The 24,811-nt window shown below is 36.9% G+C and overlaps 1 protein-coding gene across 1 annotated transcript in view; it reads right to left on the reverse strand.

The window, feature by feature from the left end:
- The window catches only part of LOC139736856 (uncharacterized), a 29,643-nt gene extending 6,616 nt beyond the window's left edge, over positions 1-23,027 (reverse strand). The window contains exons 1-7 of the mRNA XM_071647518.1: positions 22,255-23,027; positions 11,310-11,500; positions 8,727-8,855; positions 7,303-7,636; positions 5,743-5,896; positions 3,925-4,012; positions 2,685-2,735 (exon numbers count right to left, since the gene is read on the reverse strand). Of these exons, the coding sequence (XP_071503619.1) occupies positions 2,685-2,735; positions 3,925-4,012; positions 5,743-5,896; positions 7,303-7,636; positions 8,727-8,855; positions 11,310-11,500; positions 22,255-22,636 (1,329 nt within the window). The 5' untranslated portion in view covers positions 22,637-23,027. The remainder of the gene's footprint in view (positions 1-2,684; positions 2,736-3,924; positions 4,013-5,742; positions 5,897-7,302; positions 7,637-8,726; positions 8,856-11,309; positions 11,501-22,254) is intronic.
- Between the last annotated feature and the right edge of the window lie 1,784 nt (positions 23,028-24,811).

The raw sequence follows: 24,811 nt of genomic DNA on the forward strand, positions 1-24,811 counted from the left end.
CTACATTATCATTCAGCTTTTAAAGGTATTAACCATTCACCTATAAAACACTGGCATTGTCATGTGCATCATATTTCTTTGATACTGCACATATTTTCATGAAGTCTGCGCAAGAATGCAAATGAAACACGTCTGCTGTTTGGTATTTATGAAAAAAAAAATCACTAACCCGGAAGTCCTTGGCCTTAGGAATAACACGTGGCGAGTTAGTAGGAATTGACGTTAAAATAGAATAAGAATAGATCTACTAAATAGGCCTTTGCCTCATGAATGTCTGGTCTAATTATAGACTAAGTGAAGTCTAGACCTTTCACTTCAAGTTACCAGTGGTTCACAAAATTTATATTATAGATCTAGACTACATCTAGATCTAGACATCTAATACTATTAGATCTTGGCAACCTTTGTCTTTGTGACACGAAATTAACACGTCACGGATGATATTGCGGCGATATCCAACAGGATGACAGTACCACTATTACTGAATCAGTAAGTTGACATAAATAACTAACATCAACTTGTTAACGTACGTTAGAGATGGCACCATATACAATGACCGGTGACACTGACACTGACAGATCTAACGACTACGTTTAGACTAACGTTAAAGAGTTAGACTCGCCATCTCTGTAAGTCGGCCAAAGACAAAGTCAATACAGGGCTAAGTCAGTGTTACTGTTATGTTAGGCCTAACAAATGTTAACGGTTACTCGGTTATGTTAGGTTTACCAGGACTCAAGAGTCCTGGTTAAATCAGTCGAGGGACATTTCTTAGAAGTCCTTCGATTCCAAGAATAAGAAGGGTGAAAGAACAAAGGGAAAAAAGGAAAGAAAAAAGGACAAAAGATTATGTATGGCTGCTGTGGAAATCGACAGCGGTACTGTATCACTATCAATCACGCGTAAATATGTAAACGCCATTTGGTTGGGCCGCATTCACAAGTTTTAGGGAAAAAAAGCCCCACCGCTGTGCTTCAAAGGTACTCCACTCGAACTAACGTTAGACATAATGTCACATATCTACACACAGTACGGTACTAGGGCTGAATTCACAAGTATACTATAACACTGCACTGTACAGGAAAGCCTCCTAACCTGTAGAGTACTACTCGTAGTGTTTAGGTAGTATCACTAGACCACATACTGTCATAGATGACACCTACACCAACGCTGCACACTGGCACTGGTCCGACGGTCCCTGACCAGGAAAAATCACTGTTGGACACCGACCAGTAACTTTTTCAGGAATGGACCAGTAAAAATTGGGGGAAAAAATGGGTGGACTCTACCTACTATTACCACTAGTCTAGATGTAGATCTAGAGCTAGACTGTAGACTCTGTGTTGATTTGACTTGGTCTTAGACTTCAGCTGATCTTAGTTTTAGTAACTGGCATTACAAGTAAAGTCTTAACTTAGACTTAATAGTTAAACTTGAAAGTTAAAGTCTAACATGTCTAACTTTATTCTTTACTCTTCCTTTGAGTTTTACTTTTAGACTTTTTACTTTTTTTTTAGTTTAGTAGGCCTACTTTGTCAATCTCATGATTTCATTTTCAACTCAAGTCAAGGCATAGCCATGAGTGTCTTCGAGACTTTGACATCTTGCATGTCTTGCACACAGACGTTACGACTACAGTACTCAGCAGTCTCAGAAGTAACGACATAAGTTGAAAAGAAACTATAAATAATATGATTTGGGATCTAATTTGAAATTGGATGGCGTTTACAGACTAGGCTTCATAAGCATCACGCGATTGAATACATGGGACTACACTCTACCGCAATGAATGGTTATGGTAGTCCAACTGAAACTGTTATTTTGAGCATGATTTTAATAGGATTATAGCTTACCATTCACTTCACTCGTGGACAGTGGGCTGGCTTAGGTCGTCATTCATCTTTCAGAAGGTTTGGTTCTCACTCTGAGATCTGGATTAGTGCCAAAACCTAATTCTAGGCCAGTAAGTTGAACAAAGCTCAAAATAATGCAACTGCGACGGTTCGTAAAACCCGCATTGCTCTTCACCCTAGCAATTCGGGTTTCACGAACCGGCGTATCTTTACTGCGTCGGTTCGTGAAACCCCTTTTTCTCAATTTCTCGATATTTCGAGTACCGTCGTTTTTTTCTTTCTTTGATAAAATTAAGAATAATTAATTTTGTGATCTAAAATTTTGGGATTTGGTAGAGTTTTGAAAGCACTTTCATTTGGTACCAATATCTCGATTTTGAAAATTTTGACCAAAATCGAAATAGCGTCGGTTCGTGAAAACACCGACGATATTGTACATCAATTATCTGCAATTTCATTGAAATGATACTAAAATGAAGATTTGGAAAACAAAAGCAAAATTACGTTTTAAAGGGGAGTATCCCATATAACAAGTCCGTATTTTAGTAAGAACGTTTAGGAAAAATACAACTCTGAATCAACAAATTTTGCAGTTCTACAGTACGTCATGATCGACAGCTAAAGGTGAGGGTAAAATGTTCAGCTACACATTTCTCTTGTTGACTTATTCAATTGTTAGCCATAATCTGACATGTTTCACAAGGGAATGAACCACTTGGGGCTATTTTCTCTTTAATCAATCCTTCCAACATTCATCTGCATCATGATGTACACGCCTTTGACATGCTTTATGGACCAACTAAGCTCTTACAGAAGTATGCTTTAACTTACCACTAATTTGTCTCTGTGTTCTTTCTCGGTGGTGAGCAGTTCACAAATCCTCTGTAGAGGCAGGACGGAATTTTTCATTCATCTTTTCATTCATTTGCTTATGACAAGCAAGGAAATAAGAATGCATTCCTTGTAACATAATCACATGCAGAAAGACGTCTTGTTTCATACTAGACTAGAATGACAATAGAGAATACGCCGATGACTACAAAGTACGTACACAAGGCGGAAAGGTCAATGGTGACTAAATGTCATTTTTATGTACTTGCTATATCTGAAGCATGTAGCCTTTCTCATACAGTTCTTCAGAACTATTTGGCTAATAGAACGGAAGGCTACTAGAAAGGTATTACGTGTGTGGGGGAATGCACCCTACAAGCTCAGCTCTTTAGCATTCCTCCCCATTTCCAACATTTTCCTATACCTACAAGTTTTCTGTAAATTTATCCTTTAAATTTGTATAATGAAATTTATGTACTGTATTCAATTTTTGTAATATATTTATATGTTTTTGTTGGAAATGAAAAATAAATGAATGAATGAATGAATGAAAAGGATGGCAACAAGTGATTGAAGTGATTGAAGTCTAAACGAATAATGTGTCGCCTATTGTCGCCAGAGCATGTGCGGGTATCTTTAGCCCTATTGATACTCATCATCAGTTTACTTAAACATTGCTAATCCACACTAAATCCAAAGTTGAAGTGGAGTTACCACAGATTTTTTTTTTGCCTAACATTCCTTTCTGACGTTGATTTGTTATTATGCGTCTGCAATATCTTAAATACCCACGACTCTAATTTTCCTTAAATTGTTAAAGGGAGTTAAAGTGTGTCTCCCATTCAGAATTTTTAACCCATCTACTTAGCCGATGTATAAATGTAATAGAACGTGAATGAGATTCCATACATTGTCTTAGTTAATATTCACCGAAAAGAATTATAGGGAGAATTTTTTATTTTCATGTTAAGGACACTTTTTTTTTCACTCTGACGAAGTTTAGAGTCTACTTCCCATGGAATAGGGACCTACTTACAACATGATTTTCCTGCCAAGTTTGACTTGAACGCCACAGCCCTTCATCATAAAGGTGATTCCTCGTTAAATGTATCCAAACAATTAACCTTTCCCTTGAGCTCTGAAATTCTTTGTCATGTTTGTAAAGTATACTTTCACCGACAAATATAATGTAATGGAAATTGTTGATAAGTAAAAAAAGCCATGGTACAAATCAACTTACGATGTCTTTTTGTTTAATCTCTTCCCTCAGTTCCTTGACAATAGTATTCTGAGCGGTTTCAAGATCGTTCTCGTCATCGGGACTGCAGGGTAGTTGGGCAAGTCAATTCATATAAAGTGTTCACAAGAAATATAATCTGATGATCGAATGGGCATGTAAAAAAAGTTAGTGAAAGAGTACCAACCACTCCATTTAGAAAAAAAAACAAACACACAAGCAACAAGCATATATAAGAAAAATGCAAAACTAGCAAACGTATGAATAGGGATGGATTATATAATTTGAAACGCGGGCAAACGTTAATTTTTTCAAATCTTGAACAGAGCTGAATTTGTCACCGAGAGCTCAAATGGCTGTGTGGACGTCATCATGACAATACAATTATGACGTCATTTTATTAGACCTTCGAAGATGTGTTCTAATATATAACGACATCAAACAATTATAGAATCCTGAAATGTGCTGGTAGAACCCCCTTTATTGACAATAATTATGTGGGTTTCAAAGGAAATTGAACTCTGAATCATCCATTTAGGTTTTTTGATTTAAGGGTTCGCAAATACCAATGAATGATGATTTGTGTTGATTTATGATACACTCAACATCACTTTTGCAGTGAAACGAAACATTATATATGCGATTATATATATTACTAATTTTCTTCAGATTACTTGGATACGCCTACAAAAAATCCTTCCAAACCCATATTCCTGTTGTGACCTCCTCTGTCAATCTTTGCTAAAGTACTGACATGCATAGCAAAAGACATTGGAATGCATCTTCCCCTCGACTCAGCATAACGTGCACGTTCCTTCGGCGTGTCTTTTGTTAGTCACATTATTAATAATAGGGAGCTTTAGATTTTGACGCGCGGACGTTTGAGATGACGAGTGCGCTGGACGTTCTCCTCTCCCTGCGTCGTGTGGAAAAGTAGCTTTAGATTACGCTGGGACGCAACGTATAAAAAATAAAATCGCGTCCCCAGAGACTCCAACCCCAAGCACCTTCTGATCTGGAGATTCTCCCGCCCGAAACCCCTAGCAAACGGGAGACTCCAAGTTGATGTGTGCGAAGCGCAAAGTTCCTAGGATTCTAGATGTTCTCTGGTGCTATCTAAGGCTTATTTTTTCAACATACGATAGAAATAAGTAAGAAATCCTTTCCACCGGGAGACACAGAGCCAGGGCGGGAGAAATCAAATCTCAAACGGGAGAACGGGAGATTGTGCAAAAATGGGCTTTCGGCGGGAGATCTCCTGTCGAAAACGGGAGAGTTGGAGTCTCTGCGTCCCCATATGATCAGTGCATGAAGAAGCTGTCTGCGTCGCAAACTGTGCGGACGTGAAAATAGCCCAGTACGCGTAGTAAACAACTCAGGCGACGCAAGCTAAAAATAGATTGACTTTACGCGCGCTACTCAGATCATGTTTTTTTTTTTCCTTTGAACGTCCGCGCGTCTAAAATCTAAAGCTCCCTAATATCATCACAGAAACATACAAGTTATGCTGAGTCGAGGGGAAGGTGCATTAAGCAATGATTGACAAATGAGGTCACTACAGGAATATTGGTTCGGATTTTTTTTTGTGTGTGTGTGTGGACGTATTCAAGTAATCTGAAGAGAAATAGAAGAAAAATTAGTTAAAAATATTTGGAATGTTTCTAGATATTTGTTTCACAGCAAAAGTGATGTTGACGGTATCATAAATCAACTAAAATTGACATGCATTTGTATTTCACAGAACCTTTAAAATGATATCCGTACAGGGCATCGCTTAGTTGCGTGCTCTCATGGGTGATGGGAGCGTAAATGGACACTAACCTGCAGGGTTTGTCAGGTCTGGCCTCTACAGGAGGGGTCCCTGCCGCATGCGTCGCTGTTTTTTTTAGAGTGGAAATCTGCATATTCAAGTCCATGATAATATTCTTCAACTTCTTCTGTTCTTGTCGGGAAATTCTTCCGCTCTCTTTCTTTCCTGTAAGGAGAGTGCAACGGTTACATTTTTTTTTTCTCCGAAAGTGAAAAAAAAAAGTTCATTAATAAAAACAAAAAATGAAAAAAAGTATGTAATTCCGAATGTTCGTTAGTTCACTTAATTTCAGTGACGAACCGTTTTTCATTTTCGCGCTAACGAGTCTCCAGTATAACGAATCTTATTTCGTTTTCGGATTAACGAACCTTTTGAATAACGAACCTTCAGAATCGCCCGAGTTTAAAAGGGGCTCAGGGTGACTGAAAACACAACAAACCTATATCCATTAATATAACCATTATTAAGAATCACATTGTGAGGTAAACACACTATAACTCAGGAAATAGGGGAAAGTTTATGATGAGATGTCCATTCATCGATAGTAGCGCACTGGGATCAGATAAAAAAAAATAATATGATTACAAAAATTAAAGCAGTCAGGGAATGTTATCAGATTAAGATCCTTTTTTTTTCATCAATTTACAATACGACACGGACAGCCCTTTCGGGGAAAACTTGTCTGAATATCAACTGGAACATTCTAAATCTTTCCATCTATCTATGATAAATGTATCATTATATATATATATATATATATATATATATATATAATGATTATTCATCATACATAATATCACTATACATAACACTATACCTCCACACCGACAGCTAAGGGCTTTTTACACTGGCAAATTTTTGCTTAGTCCCGTACCAACGGTGGGGCTAAGCCCCCCCCCCCCCCCCCCCCCTTAAGCCCCACCGTAGGTACCGGACTTTCCTTAGCCCACTTTCTGTTTACACTTGTTTTTGCCAAAGTGGGCTAGCCCCACAGATAATCCCGTACTATCTGGCCCTGCAAAAAAGCAGGGTTAGCCCCACAATTTTGGTGCTAACCCCGCAATTGCGGTGGCAAGCAAGCGAGTGTAAACAGAACGAAGAAATAATTCGGGGCTAAGCAACGGAGACAAAGCCCGAACCCCACGGAACTAAGACATACGAGTGTAAAAAGGTCAGTTTTCTCTTTAGCCCGGAACAAGAGCTTAGTACGGGATTTATTGGCGAGTGTAAAAAGCTGAAAAAAATTGGTACGGGATTAACGATAGTCCTGGGTCAGAGAAAGTACGGGGTTAAGAAACACAAGTGTAAAAAGGGCTCTAGTAGATGTTTAGGGCCTACATACATGGATGATTTCCTTTTGTAAGTGGACCTACCGCTTTTGTGGACATCTGTGGATAGGCAGATGACCTTTTATCGAGAATGTCGATATCTGATGAATGAGCCAATATCCGAAGCTTTTGACAAGTGATAGCTTAGGGTCAGTATGATATTGGTCTAACTCGTTTAGATTTCTGTTACGCTAAACTTTACACTGCCTTTACATGCCTCGGGTTTACCGTTGTCTCACGTACCTTCATGGCTTTTGGCCCACTGTTGAAACACATCCGGTATCGGCTTGGGTATGGGAAGCATTTCAGTAGGTAACCTGGGTTGGGTAATGTCTACCACATCCCACGTGGCGTTCACACGGTTAAATACGGCCGGTAAGAGAGCTCGCATCTCTTCAAACGTCGCTTCCACCAGGTGAAATTCGAAAGATGTGCTGAGGGGTATTGATAGAAGGGTGTTGTCTCTGGCACGTGCAGTGATGACGTGATAGTCGGTGTAATGATGATGCAGCATTACAATTCCATCTTTTGAAATCTTTCCCGTGTCAGTATTGTCAGCATCTAAACGGCGGAGGCGCTGATGAAGTATTTTTTTTTTTTACCGAGACAGATAAAGTTGGAGAAACCCACGGTAGTGAACGGTTGACAACTGGAGATTATGCACAACACCTCAAATTCTCTTCAAACTTTCGTTATTTAATGCCAACATTTTCTCTTCGAGATTTCGATGCTACTCTAAGGTACTGTTTACCATTGGTAGCAGTTATCACTGAGGGGAAGACAAGATGATGGTAACTCAACATGATCACTGCCACAAAACATAATCACCACCATTGACCAAACTTTCTTAGAGTGAACAACGAAACTTTATTCCTCCCCTCGAGCGCCAAACATGGTTCCAAGTCTCGAATCTTCCTCTGCTCCATGTGGGCTGAACAGGTTATACACGTACTTACTTTACATAAATGCATATTCATGACATAGTGATTAAAAGTTCGAATTATCACATTCGATGCATATGCGTAGGTCAGTTGTATCACAAAACATCCTGCCATAATACAAACTTCGCAATAAAGCCTAAAATGAAGGAGATATCATTGTTTTTCTCAATATACCATAATTATACTGTAGACGCTTTATTCTAGAAATAATGGTGTTATATCTAGTGCTCGCACTTTGCATATCAAACATTGATTATACTGATTTAAGTTTTTACATTGGGTGTTTCTATCCCTAGCTAACATTTTAGAACTATTTTAGGTCATTAAAGCTGGGTTTTTGTTTCATCTTCATTATAATTATATTGTAAATACTGCCTTTAAAATTACGACCATCTAGGTTCACGCTATGGGCAGTGCGATAAGTTACTCTGCACATCTAACATTATTGCTATCGCACAGCTCACAGCTTGACGCTCATCCACCATGACGGCGACATGCCTAGTTCGATAAAAGCCACCAATATCCCAAACGCTATGCTGCTGAAATTGCCATAACTTTCTTATGTTATTTCTAATTTGAATGGAACTCTGACAATTCTGTTGGTCTGATTTTTTTTTCTGTCTAACGAAGTCGACTAAAACTGAGTTGCATTCCGCATGAAGGACTTTGGGGGACTCGGTTGATTCAACCACTGGTCACAAGTAGGTTGGTGCCTCATTCTCTCACCTGTGGCATGTCATACTTGAGCAGCGCGAAAAGTGGAAGGTCATCAGCTATCATGGTCGAGTAGGTAGCCATGCCCATCGCTTCTGGAAACCGGACCTCGGTACCCTGTTCGTCGATCCCAACCAATACCTTGGTTGTATGAAATGAAAAGCTCACATTATTAATATGTGTGTGTATGCGTGTGTGTGTGTGTGTGTGTGTGTGTGTGTGTGTGTATACGCGCGCGTTCAGGGAGGGGAGTAATTTAATATCAAAATCAAGGTAAGGCTATCGAGCTAAAGCGTAGGTTTGGGTGTGATTTAGTTTACCGTGACATTGTGACATTGGAGGCAAATCTTCACCCTCTGCTTAGGACACTGGGGAAGCATTTTAAAGATGTTTGAAGTTTGGAGCAGTGATGCTTTCACAAAAAAAAAAAAAGTTTCAGAAGGAGATAGCTTTCGAGCGATCGATCGTCAAAATCCTTACCTGCTTCTCCTACAATTTTTTTTTGCATATTTTTATTATTTCTATTATAATATTACTCAGAGAACTTAGCCGTTTTGTTATGAATTCTTTAGGCCTGCACTCATAGACATCCAAAACAATTAGCAATAGACAGGTAACACTTAATAGAGGAACTCACTATCAAAGTCAATATGCATGGACTTATGTCATCAGACAGTCTCACATTCTTCACATGTTTAAGAGTCCCTCGTCCTTATTTTGAAAACAGAAATGAAATGATTTCGTTAAGATCCTTATATGGAAAATTGTTTTAGATTACGATACTCTGAACACTACCTTCGAAGACACACGGCACATAAACTTTGGGACAGATACTCTAAACCTTAATTTTCTCTATTCATAGATCGTTTCCACTTGTTTCTGCCATTCTTTGTGGCTGTTTGTTTATTTGTTTACTTTTTTGTTTGCTTGTTTGCTTGATTGTTTGTTTGTCTTTGATGGGAAGGAAGTAATACCCAGAAATCCACTATGTAGGTCATAGTCTAAAGTGTAGGTCATATCTAAAGTCGTCAGCGTCTATCACGCACAGCCACAACCCTTAGCTGAACATCACCGTCAACACCACCATGTTCTTTCATTTCATTTTATTTCATTTCATTTCATTTATTTCCACTTTCATACTTGGTTTACAAACTTTGCATTAAAAACAAACAGACTGAAAAAAAAAATACATGGTGTCAAATATGATAGTGGCGGAATCATGAGAAGCACAAAGTAGGCTTATTGAAAATGATCCCTTAAGAAATATTGTGATGTAGATATATGTATTCATGTCTAATCATTGGTTTGTAACTGAATTGAAACAAACATGAATGCAAAATACGATAAGATTTGCAACTTGAATCAATAAAAAAAACCCGGATATGTGTAGATATGAAAGTAGAGAAGAAAAGAAGAAAACTCCATATCTAACTATTCGTCAACTTGTGACTTAATTGCATCAAAAAGATGTTGTTTATATAATTTTTTAAATTGTCTTACGGTCTTACTGATCCTGAAAACTATATTCAAATTATTCCATAAAATAGTACCTTTGTAAAATACTGATGACTGCGTACAAGATGTGCGATTTAATGGGGAATGAATACTCTGAACAGTTCTGGTATCATAATCATGAATTGAACTATTGAGGGTAAATTTAATAATCAGAGAATACATCAGGGAGAAAACTATTATTAAGTTTAAACATGAATATTGCAGACTCTAATGAAATTAAATCTTGAATGAGTAATATTTGAGTTTCTAACAACAGAGGTAAACTTCTTCTTCATCTTCTCCTTTCCATTTTCTCACTTCTTTTTCAAGCTCTCCGCTATCACCACCACTGCTATTATAGTTGAATTCGAGTTGTAGGTCGAGCTGCATATTAGCGTTACAGTCGAACATTTAGCATTAAAATACAAAATGTAAATCAACCTCATGCTTATGGTACATACGGGAACACTATTATTTTGTGTATGTGTGTGTTTTGTTTAATACTGATATGTTCTAAAAGTTCTAATCCGTCCTAGATATTTCTCCCTCAATAACTAAAATTTTCACCCACTTCAAAAACGTTAGTAGGCACAATAGAAATCAAATTTAGGAAAAAACAATTAGTTCATCAGTACTTGAAAAATTGCGCCAATCCTTAATTGGGCAACGGCATGATCGCTTTGCCGTTTATTTTTAAAACTATTTTCATAGATTACAGCAATTTATTTACTTATTTATTGTTTTATCTCCTATTCTTGAACGTTTTAATTTTAAAGTATCAAGGTTGCACCTGTGTTTTGTGATTTTAGTTGTAATATTTCATGCATTTGATTATGTTATCATATGTAAAGTTGTGTTTTGTTTATTATCACTTATTCTGATAAACAAATAGTATGCGATATTAATATGTATTGTCACTGTGTACACTACCTCTATTTGACCTATTGGCAGTTGGCTGCCATGGTGGTTGTCTTTAATCCATCACGATAAATAAATGGATGAAAATAAATAAGTAGATAGCAATATGCTCTTCATCTTATAGGACTCCATGGTATGACGTCACGCATCAATACATTTTGCTCTCTAGTTATGCATTATTACCCTTTCTTTCCCTCTCTCGGGATGGTCCTGGACATCGACTGTTCGAATGGTGATGACGTCACCTGACGACTGGTTTGCCATTGGATCAGCAAAGCCGTACTGCGCATCAACGATGCGCACTTGTGCAGGACGAGGCTTAGCTTCAATTAAGGCTTTCGTTCCACGGTATATCTTGTCGTCCAGACGAGGATCTGGTGTAAAGGAAGACATAAAAATGATAATGATTGTAAAGAATGATGAGATATAGGCCTATATGTATGAGATAATGTGTCAATAAGTGCATTTTATCTTCTTCACAAGTATTTCCGATATTTTCCCGAAATTCGTGAATATAGTAGCTGTTGTTATATATCCAAGTGCCTCAAGGGAGCTAAATCGTTAGAACAAGCAGTCACAATGTAAAATAATAAACAAATGTAATACAATTGCTGACCTTCATTATTGCTATCTCTGTGTTGTTCCTTATTCCTTTACTCTAATAATACTGTGATTACCAAACTAAATCAACGTGCAAACGTTTAAAACGCCCGAATCAAAATGTTTCATGTTGATAAATGTCCGGTCTGAGGCAGAGATATCTAAGTCATATTTAGGACCAACTAACTATGGGATGATACTAGATGTAAGACGATAATAATGTATAAGAGTTGATACACAAACTGTAGCCTCTGAAAACAAAATGCGACATTTAAGTGAAAAAGAAAGAAAAATAATGTATGATAATGCATTCATGTCATTATCGCAACTATGCATGCAAGAAATTCTTCAAAACACTAACAGATAACCTCAGAAATCCAGTTTGGCAACCTCTTCTTCTTCAACATGAATAGCTCCACATATTGAGAATGAATTCTTCCACAAATTGCATTTTGATTGGAAGATGAAAGCTTATCTCATGAAATTTGAATGGACTATATCTGATTTTTCTATTTGATAATAAGAACTCGTAGTCCCCAGAAAGACTTAACCCCAGAAATACTAAAATGATATGGATAGGAAAGAATCGGAATTGTAGAACTAAATTCTTGGAAGATTGTAATTTTGATTGGATTTTTCAGGGTAGGTACTTTAGGAACCTCGGAGTAGAATTTTCAGTTAAATTACATGAAATGGTTGAACAAAATTACCGTGAAAAAAAAGAAAGATGTTACAAGTATAATGACCTCCTGGTCTAAGCGATCACTACTGTTTTAGGAAGATTGACTGTAGTTAAGTCATTATTGATGTCAAAATTAAATCATTTGCTATTATCACTTCCCGAACCAAATTTTAAAACATTGCCAGATATAAATCGTTATTTTTATTCGTTTATATGGGAAAATAAGCCCGATAAAATAAATAGAAATCAAATGTGCCAATTATGTTGTCATGGTGGTATTAAAATGACTGATATTTTTATGCATGGCAAATCTCTTAAACTATCCTGGATCAAAAGTTTCTTTGTGATCAGCAGACTGAAAATTACACGTTCCATATGTTCCGTTCTTTCTTGCCCCAATCAGTATCATTTCATTTATATACGGGATCATTATACTATGAGAAAATTGCCAATGTAATGCTTAATGATTTGTTGAAAGAGGTACTTCTGGCTCTTTTAAAGTTTTTACAAATTAATACAAATGATAATTTGGCAAGCCAGCCTCTTTTGAATAATCCTTTGATTAAAATGAATAATAACACTGTATATTTTAAGTCTTGGTGTGAGAAAGGTGTACGTTTTATAAACGATATGTCAGATAATGACGGAAAATTTCTTTCATATTTTGAATTTCAAAGGAAGTTTGGCATACAAACTAACTTTCTTCAGCACTGTGGATTGTTTACTTCTATTCAATCATTTGCTGTCGAAGATGACAGAACCTTTTATTCCTCATGGTTTAATTGTGATATTAAAACACAAAAAAAGGTTGTTCTCATATTTATCAAACGTTTTTAAAGATACACGTCAAAACATTGTAACAGTTTTGTAAGGTGGAGTAGCATGTTGGATTTTGTGATGAAACATGGTCTTTATACTGTTTAATTCCTTTTCAATCAACTATTGAATCATGAGGTGGTTCCAATTAAGATTCTGAATAGAATATCATATATAAAAGACGCTCTTTTAAAATGTGGTTTTGTAACAGATAAGAAGTGTACGTTTTGTAATGATAGTGAGGAAACCATAATGCATATATTTTGTTTTTGTCCTTATTCAAACAATACATGTATATGGAATAAGTTTGCGCGATGGTTACTCCTAAAGATAGATTAACAAATTGTATTTACAAACCAACATAAGCTATTCGGACTTTATGGTTTCAACAACAGTGCATTAAATTGTATGATGATTGTTATAAGAAGAGATTTTTTTTCAGCGAAATAAAAAAAAAAACCGTTCCGTCATTCGAACATATAATACTTGAGATAAAATTTTATTTTGAGATGAAAAAAATGTATAAGTCAAATGAATTGTAGAGAACAGAATTTTGTGAAAAGATGGTCTTTATTTATGAAGTGTTTTTGAACATTTAATCAAAATCATATAATACCAAAAGTATTTTTAGGGTTGTTTCTGCCAATTAAATAAAGAATGATATAAATCATATGTTGTAAAAAGTTAAAGAAATATTGTTATTATATGTATAAGTGCAGTAGGCCACTCTCTGTCGATGATTGAATTATTATTTAATTCTTATTCTGTTTTGTATAAAAAATTATTTGTAAATGTCACTTTCTGAATATGTGCATAAAAAAACACCCTGTGGAAGGGGAAAAAAAAGAACTCGTAGTCTGGCTTTGCGAACCCTTGGACAGAGTTTGAGCTGAAGAACCCCCTTTCGAAATTTGAGGGATGATAGGGTATATCTCACTTTTTTTGCATGTTACCGAAAATGAAAGATCTCATTCCTCATAGCTTTTTTACAGAATTTTTGAATTTTGAATCTTACTCACGTCTCTTTGGGCACATATTTACCAATGTGAGCGCCTTATTGCAAGTCGTCGCTTTCCAAAAGGGTTTGCAATCTTCAGACAGAAGTCGTCGTAGATGGCGCTATGACAGGTTTTATTTAATGTGAAGTTGACAAGAACGGGCACCAATATGATGTTTCGAACGTTGAATCTAATCCATTATGAAAATAATCGTTGGTGCATTTTTAGAATCCAGATGAGGGAAACTCCTTTTCAGGATAGATATTTGAATTTATTGCAGTTGTTTTATCGCCATTTTCGACGGCCTCATTCCACTGAAAGGAAAATAAGATAAACCCGTATTACTTCGAAAGGTTTATTTAAAGGACAAGTTTACCTCCATAGACATGTAGGTATGACATCCTACACTGTAGCAGTCTTCTCATCCAGCAGTTACTGCGCAGATACTTTAAAAATTCATAACTTTTGAACGGATTGCCCGATTTTCTCCAAACTTTCATTGATGTTTTACTAATATTGTTGCATTCACTTAATCCACATGTATATGAAGGTGGACTTGCTCTTTAAAGGTTCCACCAGACTCAAGGCATGATTACAAGTAAAGCGTAAATTCTTAAAGAGCAAACTCTAATCTTTAGAATGATGTATATGACTCAATACAAATGGACTTTCCCATCTAAATTATAAAAAGAAAGTACACACTCCGGACAAGTGTTTACTGAGAAAACAGGCCCTAAAGTTTCAAGTCTATTCAAGTGCCTAATCCCGCATTAAACCGTACTCTGTGTGGTGAATTGGACAAGGAACATAACAATCACAGTGAGGAGGTTTTCAGTTTAAACGGAAATTGTCCATTAGCATAAATTCATTAGCACATTCTATTCATGACTAATTTCAACTTTCATTGCAAAAGCAACATCACTTCCAATGTTACTCGAATTGAAAGTGAAGACTGTGTAAAGGGTCTTCAAGAAATGAAGAGGGGCCGGTATAAAACCTAACTAATCACGATATTCCACAAAATGAACTGTTCTATAGATTATCTGCTAAAGAAAATCTCATTCATTAAAATTTCCCAACTTCACCATACTGCAGAAGAACTGCTCTTTTGCTATGAGATGTCAGTTTAAACGGAAATTGTCCACACTCTATTTATTAGCGCATTCTATTATGACTAATTCCAACTTTCATTGCAAAAGCAACATCATGTCCAATGTTACTAGAATTGAAAGTAAAGACTGTGTAAAAGGTTTTTAAGATATGAAAAGGGGCCTGTAAGGCTGAATGAAACCTAACTTATCACGATATACCCCGAAAAGAAGTGTTCTATAGATTATTTGCTAAAGAAAATCTTATTCATCAAAATTTCCCATCTTCACCATACTGTAGAAGAAATGCTCTTTTGCTCCTTGATAAAATTATATATATATATATGTATATATATATATATATATATATATATATTGTAAAAACATACCCTGTTTGTTTGTTCATTTCCATCTGAGAAGATGGCTGGATAGCCCATATTCAGCTACGTTTAGCTGGTCTTCCATGGGGTCCAGTTGGATGTGAGTTGGGACCACTTCACCGGGTTAAACACCCTGCTCTTTGCGATAAATGAATGAAGCGGGATCTTTAACGTGCATGAGTTTTTACTCTCTCACACACGGGACCTCCATTTTATGTCCTATCCGAGGGACAGAGTGTTTGGCTCTTGCTAGAGGGGACGGTATGATTACAAACAACATTGCTCAGTCCAGACTCGAAATGAATGATTCTATGCAGTGATCCAACATTTTGTTGAGCCCTGATAGGACTTGACGCAAGCCTCCACAAACCACATGTAAGATAACAAGAGTCACTGAGAAGAGACAAATATATACAAAAGGGCGGTAGATGAACGAGTTGAACTTGTACATGCAGTTTGCATTGCCAATGTGAACACGGCTAGAAATGTGGCGTTATATGCTGTGGACAAGAGAAAACTATGCAAATGGCGCTGTCACACCCACAAAACAAACAAGAAGGCACACCGCGAAACCAAAAGCTATTATACATAATGCCAGATATGAAACAATGCCCACTCAACTGACTCATGAGACTGTGTGTTTAATCGTGCCAATCTAGATTCATATTACCACTATCATTGTATTGTCTATATCTATGTCATGACTAGTACAGCGATAATTGTATGGAAACATACGAAAAGAGTTGCAAAGACTTGAGTGTACATTTCATATTGTAGATTCCATCAAATACACGATAGTACTCAAAACGTGAAACCATGTGATGTTTAATCGTTACGAAAGGGAGGCATCAAAGGAAAGTGGCGTTGTTTTTATTGTACAATGAATAAGCAAAATGCTATTATCTTGTAGGATTCTTTTATGCTTATTTGCTAATGACCTTTCATGACGTTCAGTTCAGTTCAGTTCAGTTCAATTTTTATTTCTGCATTTCAAAATCAATACAAATCAACAAATCAACAAAATACTTACATAGTCATTTACACAGCTAATATTCGTAACGTTTGGATCTTACATACATTTTCTTTTTTTCAAGAACGAATATCATATATGAAAGGAAGCAATAGGAAATGATAAAAATGAAATGCAGGGGACCATCATCATAAGCTAAGCTTGACGAGGAAGATGGCCCCAGGTAAAGAGATACATAAAGAAAATCTTGCCACTCGCTGAGTGGGGGTAATTGTGCAAAGGGCATAATAAAGAGATACATAAAGAAAATCTTGCCACTCACTGAGTGGGAAGTAATTGTGCGAAGGACGTGCGGTGCAGTGCGGTGTGCATTGTGTTGGGATGAATCTTGGTTTGTACGTTGAGTGTTATTTTGTGTATCAGTGTGATGAGGTGAATGTTACTTCAGTTATGGCCGTGAACTCATTGTTTAGGGTGTTTGTTGACCAGGTGGTATGAATATTTATGTGTCAGAAGTATACTGGATTATGAGGGTGTTTTTTAGTTCTCGTTTGAAAATGTTCAACGACGTACATTGTTTTAAATTAGAGGGTAAAGAATTCAAAATATCTGGTCCATTATGTTTTAATGATTTTTGAGCTAAAATGATTCTGGGGTTTTCGAGATGGTAATCGGACGACTGACGTGTTGGATATGAATGAACGGTGGAATTTGGAGTGAAGAAGCCATCAAAAATTTTTGGAAGACAATTAAATGTATATTTATACATAAAAACAGCAGTTTGAAAGGTGTGAAGATCCTCAATTTTCAATGTTTTTAGTTGACGAAATAGGGGATTGGATGGGGATAAGTAACGGGAATTGGTAATCAAACGTACAGCACGTTTTTGGAGGGTAAGAATTGGATTAATTTTAGTTGAGCCACAGTTTCCCCAAACGATATTGCAGTATGTGATATGTGGTAAGATCAAAGCATTGTATAGAATAGTCAGGGAATTTTGAGAAATGAAGTTTTTCAGTCGATATAAAATTCCTACAGTTCTTGAGACACACGTGCGGATATTATGAATGTGATCGTTCCAAGTTCAACTCGAGTCAATTGTGATTCCTAAAAATTTAGTAGATCTTACCTCAGTTAAGGATAATCCATCAATATTAACATTATAACCGCTGTTAATGTTCTGTGAAGCAGTAGGTTTGAAACGTATAAAATTTGTTTTAGAGACATTAAGGGATAATTTATTACATATGAACCATTGGGAGACTTTGTCTATTTCCGTGTTCAGAGTATTAAACAGTGTTTCGAGGTTCTCATGGGAGTAAAAAATATTAGTATCATCCGCAAAAAAGTATAAATTTAAGAGTTTTTGATGTATTTATTATATCATTGATATATACAAGGAACAATAGGGGGCCAAGAATTGATCCCTGGGGAACACCACATACAATATTAGAATTCGGAGATTTAGATGACTTAAATAGTACATATTGCTTTCTGTTGGATAAATAATCAATAATCCAAGAAAGTGCTAAACCACGAATACCATATCTTTTTAATTTGTAAATTAATATATCATGATCTATGGTATCAAAAGCCTTTGATAAATTCATGAAAATTCCTATAAAGTGTTTTTTATTTGCAAAAGATTCAGTAATCTTATCTAACAATTGAATTATAGCTAAATCGGTGGAATGGCCCTTTCTAAATCCAAACTGATTAGGTATAAGTAGGTCATTTACATGAAGAAAAATGTACAGGCGTTTATGAATAATTTTTTCCAGAATTTTAGAAATACTAGGTAATAACGATATTGGTCTATAATTTGTTAAAAGAGAAGGGTCGTCTTTTCTTTTGAAAATTGGAACTACTTTCGCAATTTTTAATGAGTTTGGGCATATTCCAGAAGACAGTGAAAGATTGAAAATGTAAGATAAAGGTGTGGTCATTTTGTTTGATGATTTTCTTCAGTATATAAACACTTATTTCATCATGGCCACTAGATCTACTTGGCTTTAATCTGTTAACAATCTCCAGTATTTCTTCCTCATCTGTTGGGGTAAAGAAAAGGGATTTGTCGCAGTTTGGTGGAAGAAATTCAGTAAAGTTTGAATGAACATGTTTGTTTTTTTATTTTTGAAGCTAATTGGGGGCCAATATTTACGAAGTATGAGTTAAAAGCATCAGATATTTCATCAGGGTTTGTGAGTTCTTTGTTGTCATTATAAAAAACGGACGATGTTTCCTGGTAGTAATCGCCAATTTATACAATTTATTACGGGTTTTTTATTGAATTGATGATTCCCTTTGTAATCCAGGGATGTTTGTTCTTTCTACGTGTTTTTTCTTAACTAAAGGAATGTTTTTTCGATAATAATATAAAAGTTTATCTAGGAAAATATCATAAGCTTTATCGGCGTTATTTTGAAGATACACTTCTTGCCATTCTTCCTTCACTAAGCCAAGATTAAGTAATTCAATATTCTCGTCTGATTCTTTTCTGTACATTATTGGCCTGGGTTTTGAAATACTTTTGACGTTTTCAGAATAACGAAGAATAATGAATATCGGTAAATGATCAGATATATCATAATATAAGATACCATTAATGAATTTATTTACAGAAAAATTATTAGAAAAAATATAGGTTTTCCCGGTCAATTTCATACTTTTGTCATTCAAGTTCCTATTCCGAGCATTCGATTTCACGCATTCCACGCTCGCAGCACTGAATCAGCAATCAAATTCAAAATCCGGTCATTCGAATTCACTATCCGAGCATTCAAATTCACTATCGGAGCATTCAAATTCACTATCGGAGCATTCAAATTCACTATCGGAACATTCAAATTCACTATCGGAGCATTCAAATTTAAGAGAGGAGCACGCATTTCATCAATGAGCAGTCAAATTCATGTCAAGCTGGCGACGGAATCTCGTCGGTCATTCAAATTCGTGAATAGGCAACCATGTTCCAAATAACTGCATTTAATTTAAATGAAGTCCTGAATTTAGTTAGTTTGGGGTCGTGTATGCATGTGTTTCTCATTTGGCTTTGAATATATTGGGATTTATGATGATTATTTATTTTGCAGTAGAGGTCCACCTGTTCATTGACAATTTTGAACTCGCGTTTAGCATAGGAATATACACGCACATGTCCCTCGGATTGGACATAAAATGGAGGTCCCATGTGTAAGAGAGTCACAACTCATGCACGTAAAAGATCCCACTTCATTTATTCATCGCAAAGAGCAGAACATCAAACTCGACCCCATATTATGGAAGACCAGCATTTGCAGCTGAATATGGGTTATCCAGCCATCTTCTTCGATGAAAAATGAAACAAACAAACAAAAATTAGGCACTGTATAGGCCTACAGACGAGCATAATACGGAGGGTTGGTTGACACTTTCGAGGAAAAAAAACAATTTCGACTCTATTGAAACTGATACTTTTTATACGTGTTGTTTGTTGTGTATTGCTGTCTTATTGATTTACTTTTGCGGGACTATGGGAGACCATTGTGTGTCAGTTTGTCTTTAAATTGATGAATTGTGATTATCATGATTATGTGGTTGGTGTTGGGGCGTTGTCAGCATGCAGTATCACCAAGAAATATGATTACTAGTCGTTGTATTGTTTGGATGCACTGCTGATTGGACATTGCAATTTGAAACTTATTGAGATGGAAAACAAAGAATACATGAACAGAGAACAATGTAGAACCTGTAAACAATAATAATTACACTATATGCAAGCCTTTATTGGTTGTGTTGGCCCTTTTCTCTTTCTTAAAAGTCTACTCCATTTTCCTCGTTAAATTGATTGCACGAAGTAGGAACTTGATCGCCTAAAAATGAATTTGAACGCTCCAAACAAGCTCTTTGGGACTATCACGTGACTATCGCATGAATTTGAATGCACGAGTAGGAAAGTTGGTGCTCGCATTTTGAAATTGAATGCCCAATCGTGAATTTGATTTCACGAAAACGAAATAGAATGCCCATAAATGAAATTGATCGCTCGGATTCTGAATTTGAATGCCCGAATATTATCGCGTGCGTGCGCTGCGTGAATTTGAATGCACATTAATGAATTTGAGTGACAAAAGTATGAAATTGACCGGGAAAACCTATATTATCCAACAAGGTTTTAGATGTTTGGGATATTCTTGTTGGGTTGACGTGAGTAAGCCCCAATCGTAATTATCATTATCAATTCAGTAATGTACAGCCATGAAAAAAAAAATCATGGTCGCAGTATACTCGGACTGGACGAGAACGTACGATATTCTGATCACTATACAGGCATCGTATCCAATGGAAAGACCAAGAAATGGATTGCGCTCTCACTATTAAAGGAGGTGACTCCATGGCGACTTCAGCGACGTCTCCAAATAAGATGATAATTTATTCATTCAGAATTAGCGCAGACGTCGCCGCAACATCTTCGACACGTCTCCGAGACGTCTCCGAGGTCACCAATGGGTCTTTGCGAAGTCGTAGAGACAATTTGGAGACCTTGCGAATAAAATAAATCTCCGCAACTTGGCCGTGTGACCAGCTGGAGAGTGGAAAGAGCCTCCGAAAAAAAAATCGAACAGGTTCGATTCTCTCACGACTTCCCTGAGACTCGGCTACATTCAAGATGTTGCGGGGACGTTGTTGCGGAGATGTCGCGAAGACGTCTCCGCGACGAGGGATCCTCGAGTCTCCAACAGGTCGCCAAGTACTCTCCAGCTCCACGAGACACACACTTTATTTACGTCAATGAAGGACAATCAGTCAGTGCAGTTGTAATGATAATAATTCCACGCATGAATCAATCAATTTGAATATAGGCCTATATGTTTTAGGTTATGCGGACAGACTGTACTGACATCCATTTTGTTCACAGACTATGGTGAATTAGAAAGATGTGGGTTCATAAAAGTTTTCTTATACATTGTATCGATTTGTTTGACTCGTTCTTTTAGAAAAAAACTACAAAGACTATTTAGTTCCTGGTTTCATCTAGATATTGCAAACACTTATCAGTCTCTTCAATGAGTAACAAAACTATCACTGCAATTTTGTATACTACTGAAGTACGATGATTCATTAGCGTATTATTTGTACGTCATTATCGTAATTGGATTTATGACATTTGCAATGAGAATATCATTAAACCGATGATTACAAGAAAAATTCACTGCAACTGATTAACAAATTGCCCTACATCGACGTAAATGGCTACTACTGAATTTTCATGGTTAAAAAAACAAAAACAAAAACAAAAACAAAAAAAAAAAAAAAACAACTCACCTCTAAATTTAGTGCTGATTTAATGTAGGGTAATTAATCAGTTGCAATAAAAATAACTCGACGGAAGAGTATTTCATGAATTTGAAGAAGAAAAAATGTCATTATGATAACCATCAACATAGATAACAGAAATTTGCGAAGCTGTCATTCTTGAATGAATTGATTGCACATTATGAAATACATTAAATATTAGACATATACATGATGTAACCAATGATGTTCTGTTTATTGTTGCATTGATTTTTATAATAATATTTCCCCGATAGCAGTGTTTAAGGATAAAAACTCACCCAGAGGTAATTTTTCGTAGAGTTGATTGGCATGGATAGGAAGCTCGTAGGTGTTCTTGCCCATCGTGACGTGCACTCTCTCCACATCTAAGACGAAGCACAAGAGGAGTAGTTCGCCGCTCTGAAAAGCTACTGGGGAATTCTTTCTTGTGAAGTCTTTTGCCAGACGTATGGAGACGGGTAGAGTGCTCGTGCTGACGACACGGGCCAGGGTGGACGTTCGATCCTCAACTCTCAGCTTCTTGAAGTTAAGACAAACAGAGCCAGGTCCGGTGGTTGGAGTCGCGGCTCCTGCAGGCTGCGGCTCCTGCATAGCTTGAGGTCGCAGCTGAGGCGTTTTGTTCTTCTTTAATGTCCCCACATGTCGACTTAGCATATGCATGATGATATGAGGTGTTTTCACTCCAGGAAATTGCTTTCATCGTTATTGATACGTCAGTGAAACCGTTTTAGATGTCCACCATTGAACCGACAGACTACGACACCGTATTGAAGCCTGTCATATGATAACGGCATTTCTCTCCACTTTACTTCCGCCTGTGTGAAACCGTGCCTTGTTATACTGCAGACAGTCAGTGCTGCCCAGTCCACAAATACATTTATTTGAATGCAGCTCACACAATGACCCATTCAAGTCTACTAGCATACACACACTAATTCAAATTAACCCGTTGAGGACGAGTCCCGAGGATACTTGGGCAGTTGTCTATGGAAAATGCGTGCGTGCGATATGCACATTGACATTCAACAACAACATGCGCACAAGTCCAAGCTATATCGTATAGGCCTGTATACGCAAGTTTACTGGTACATAACGATGTGAAAAAAGAAAAACAACAAGACAGCAAACCTTGTGCTTCGAGCGAGAGTACTGTACAAGATGATTATCGCCATTCCAAAATAATAATGATAATAATATCGTCGTGTCGTTTGTCACAAATAATTATCTCTTATGTTTGCCTCCAAGGCTTACTTAAAGTTGTCACCACATCCGCATTTTTGCTATCTGCGTAATTATTCATATTTTCGTTACCATCGTAATAATTTATATCTTACTTTCCAAGGTAATGTAGAAGTCTTTAGAGTCATTTCAGGTCGTACGTGTCAAAGTTGATTTGCTAGACTTGCTTATGTCTAAGATTCACTTCTAATTATTTGATGTCTACTTGTGCCGTTCATATAAAATTTTCCTAAAACTGTTCCCAATCCTCTACAATTTGCGCTGAACACACCTTTGTCTTGGAGACTCGCACAATATTGCACGTCTGTTGAGACATAAATTGTCGCCCCCAGCTCGAGGCGACAATTAATGACGGAGTTGGCGACATGAATTGTCACCTCGTCACAAATTGTCGTCTATGTTTTTCTGATTGTGGCCGTGCCAGTCATTCATGGGCAACGTTATGTGATCGCCACCGCTGCATTCATCACTTATTCAGTCATAATAATGCGCCAGCTTTCTCCACGACTGTGCAACATGCTACTGTGCAACAATGTCATAAACACGGACATTGTTCAATGCATGAAACACACGTGTGCATACGTACGCATACGTACACATATACAAGTACGCTAAGGCACAACAGAAAAATTGTGTTAGTGTTAGGGAGATATCTTCGTCGCGACGATATGAGACAAAAGATCGTCGCCAATCGTCCCCGACGATCCAAATTTTGGGCCTCATGTGCTCATTACTGCGCTCTTTTTGGCTCATTATAAATATCAACAAAAGATGGTTCCGACGAGTCGGAACAAAGTCGTCTCTTTTCGTCGCGACTAATCAATTAAGGAGGTCTTTTGTCGATCGGCGAAGCGTTTCAGTGATTGTTCAAACGTCGCACATCGTCCCCGACGACTGCGTATTCAACTTGACTAACCGTTTTGTAAAGGTTTTGGTGATGGTTTCTTGTCGCTCATCGTCCCGACGATTGACCATTGAATTTAAATCACCGTTCCGTGGCGAGTTAATTAATCCATAATTGTTCAAACGTCGCACTTATCGTCCCGACGATTGTCCATTCAACTTGAATCACTGGTCAGAGACGCGTTTAGTAATTGTTAAAGCGTCGCGCATCGTCCCTAGGCTTGCCCATTGAACTTAAATCACCGTTTGGTATGAGTTTGAAACGTCGCACATCGTCCCGACGATTGCTCATTCAATAATAGAAATTGCTCGATGCTGAGGTGTTTATTTTTTCTAACATCGCGAGTGGTCCCGACGATTGCCCATTGAATTGAAATTGTCGTTCAATGATTGCCACCAGGGTAATTCATCTTCTATGAAGCCTTGCTCTCATGTTTGCCATACTTGTCTGTAAACAATACAAAAACATTGTAACGAGATCCGATGGCTGTCAGACTCCCGAAATTCTTGAATGAATCATGAAAAAAAAAAGTGATGAACGTACATTATTATCTTTCCACAAGTCCAGAGCTTGAAAGAAAACATCCGGCATTTATTTTATCATCGTACGGAGTTAAATATCATTGTTATTCATTTCCAAACGTCAAAGCAAATTTCCGACACTTATATTAACATCTTTCAGAGCTGAATGTT

Source organism: Diadema antillarum, unplaced genomic scaffold, assembly GCF_040938485.1.
Source record: "Diadema antillarum isolate AM-2024a unplaced genomic scaffold, OU_Dant_1.0 seq00000667_RagTag, whole genome shotgun sequence".
Taxonomy (NCBI): Eukaryota; Metazoa; Echinodermata; class Echinoidea; order Diadematoida; family Diadematidae; genus Diadema; species Diadema antillarum.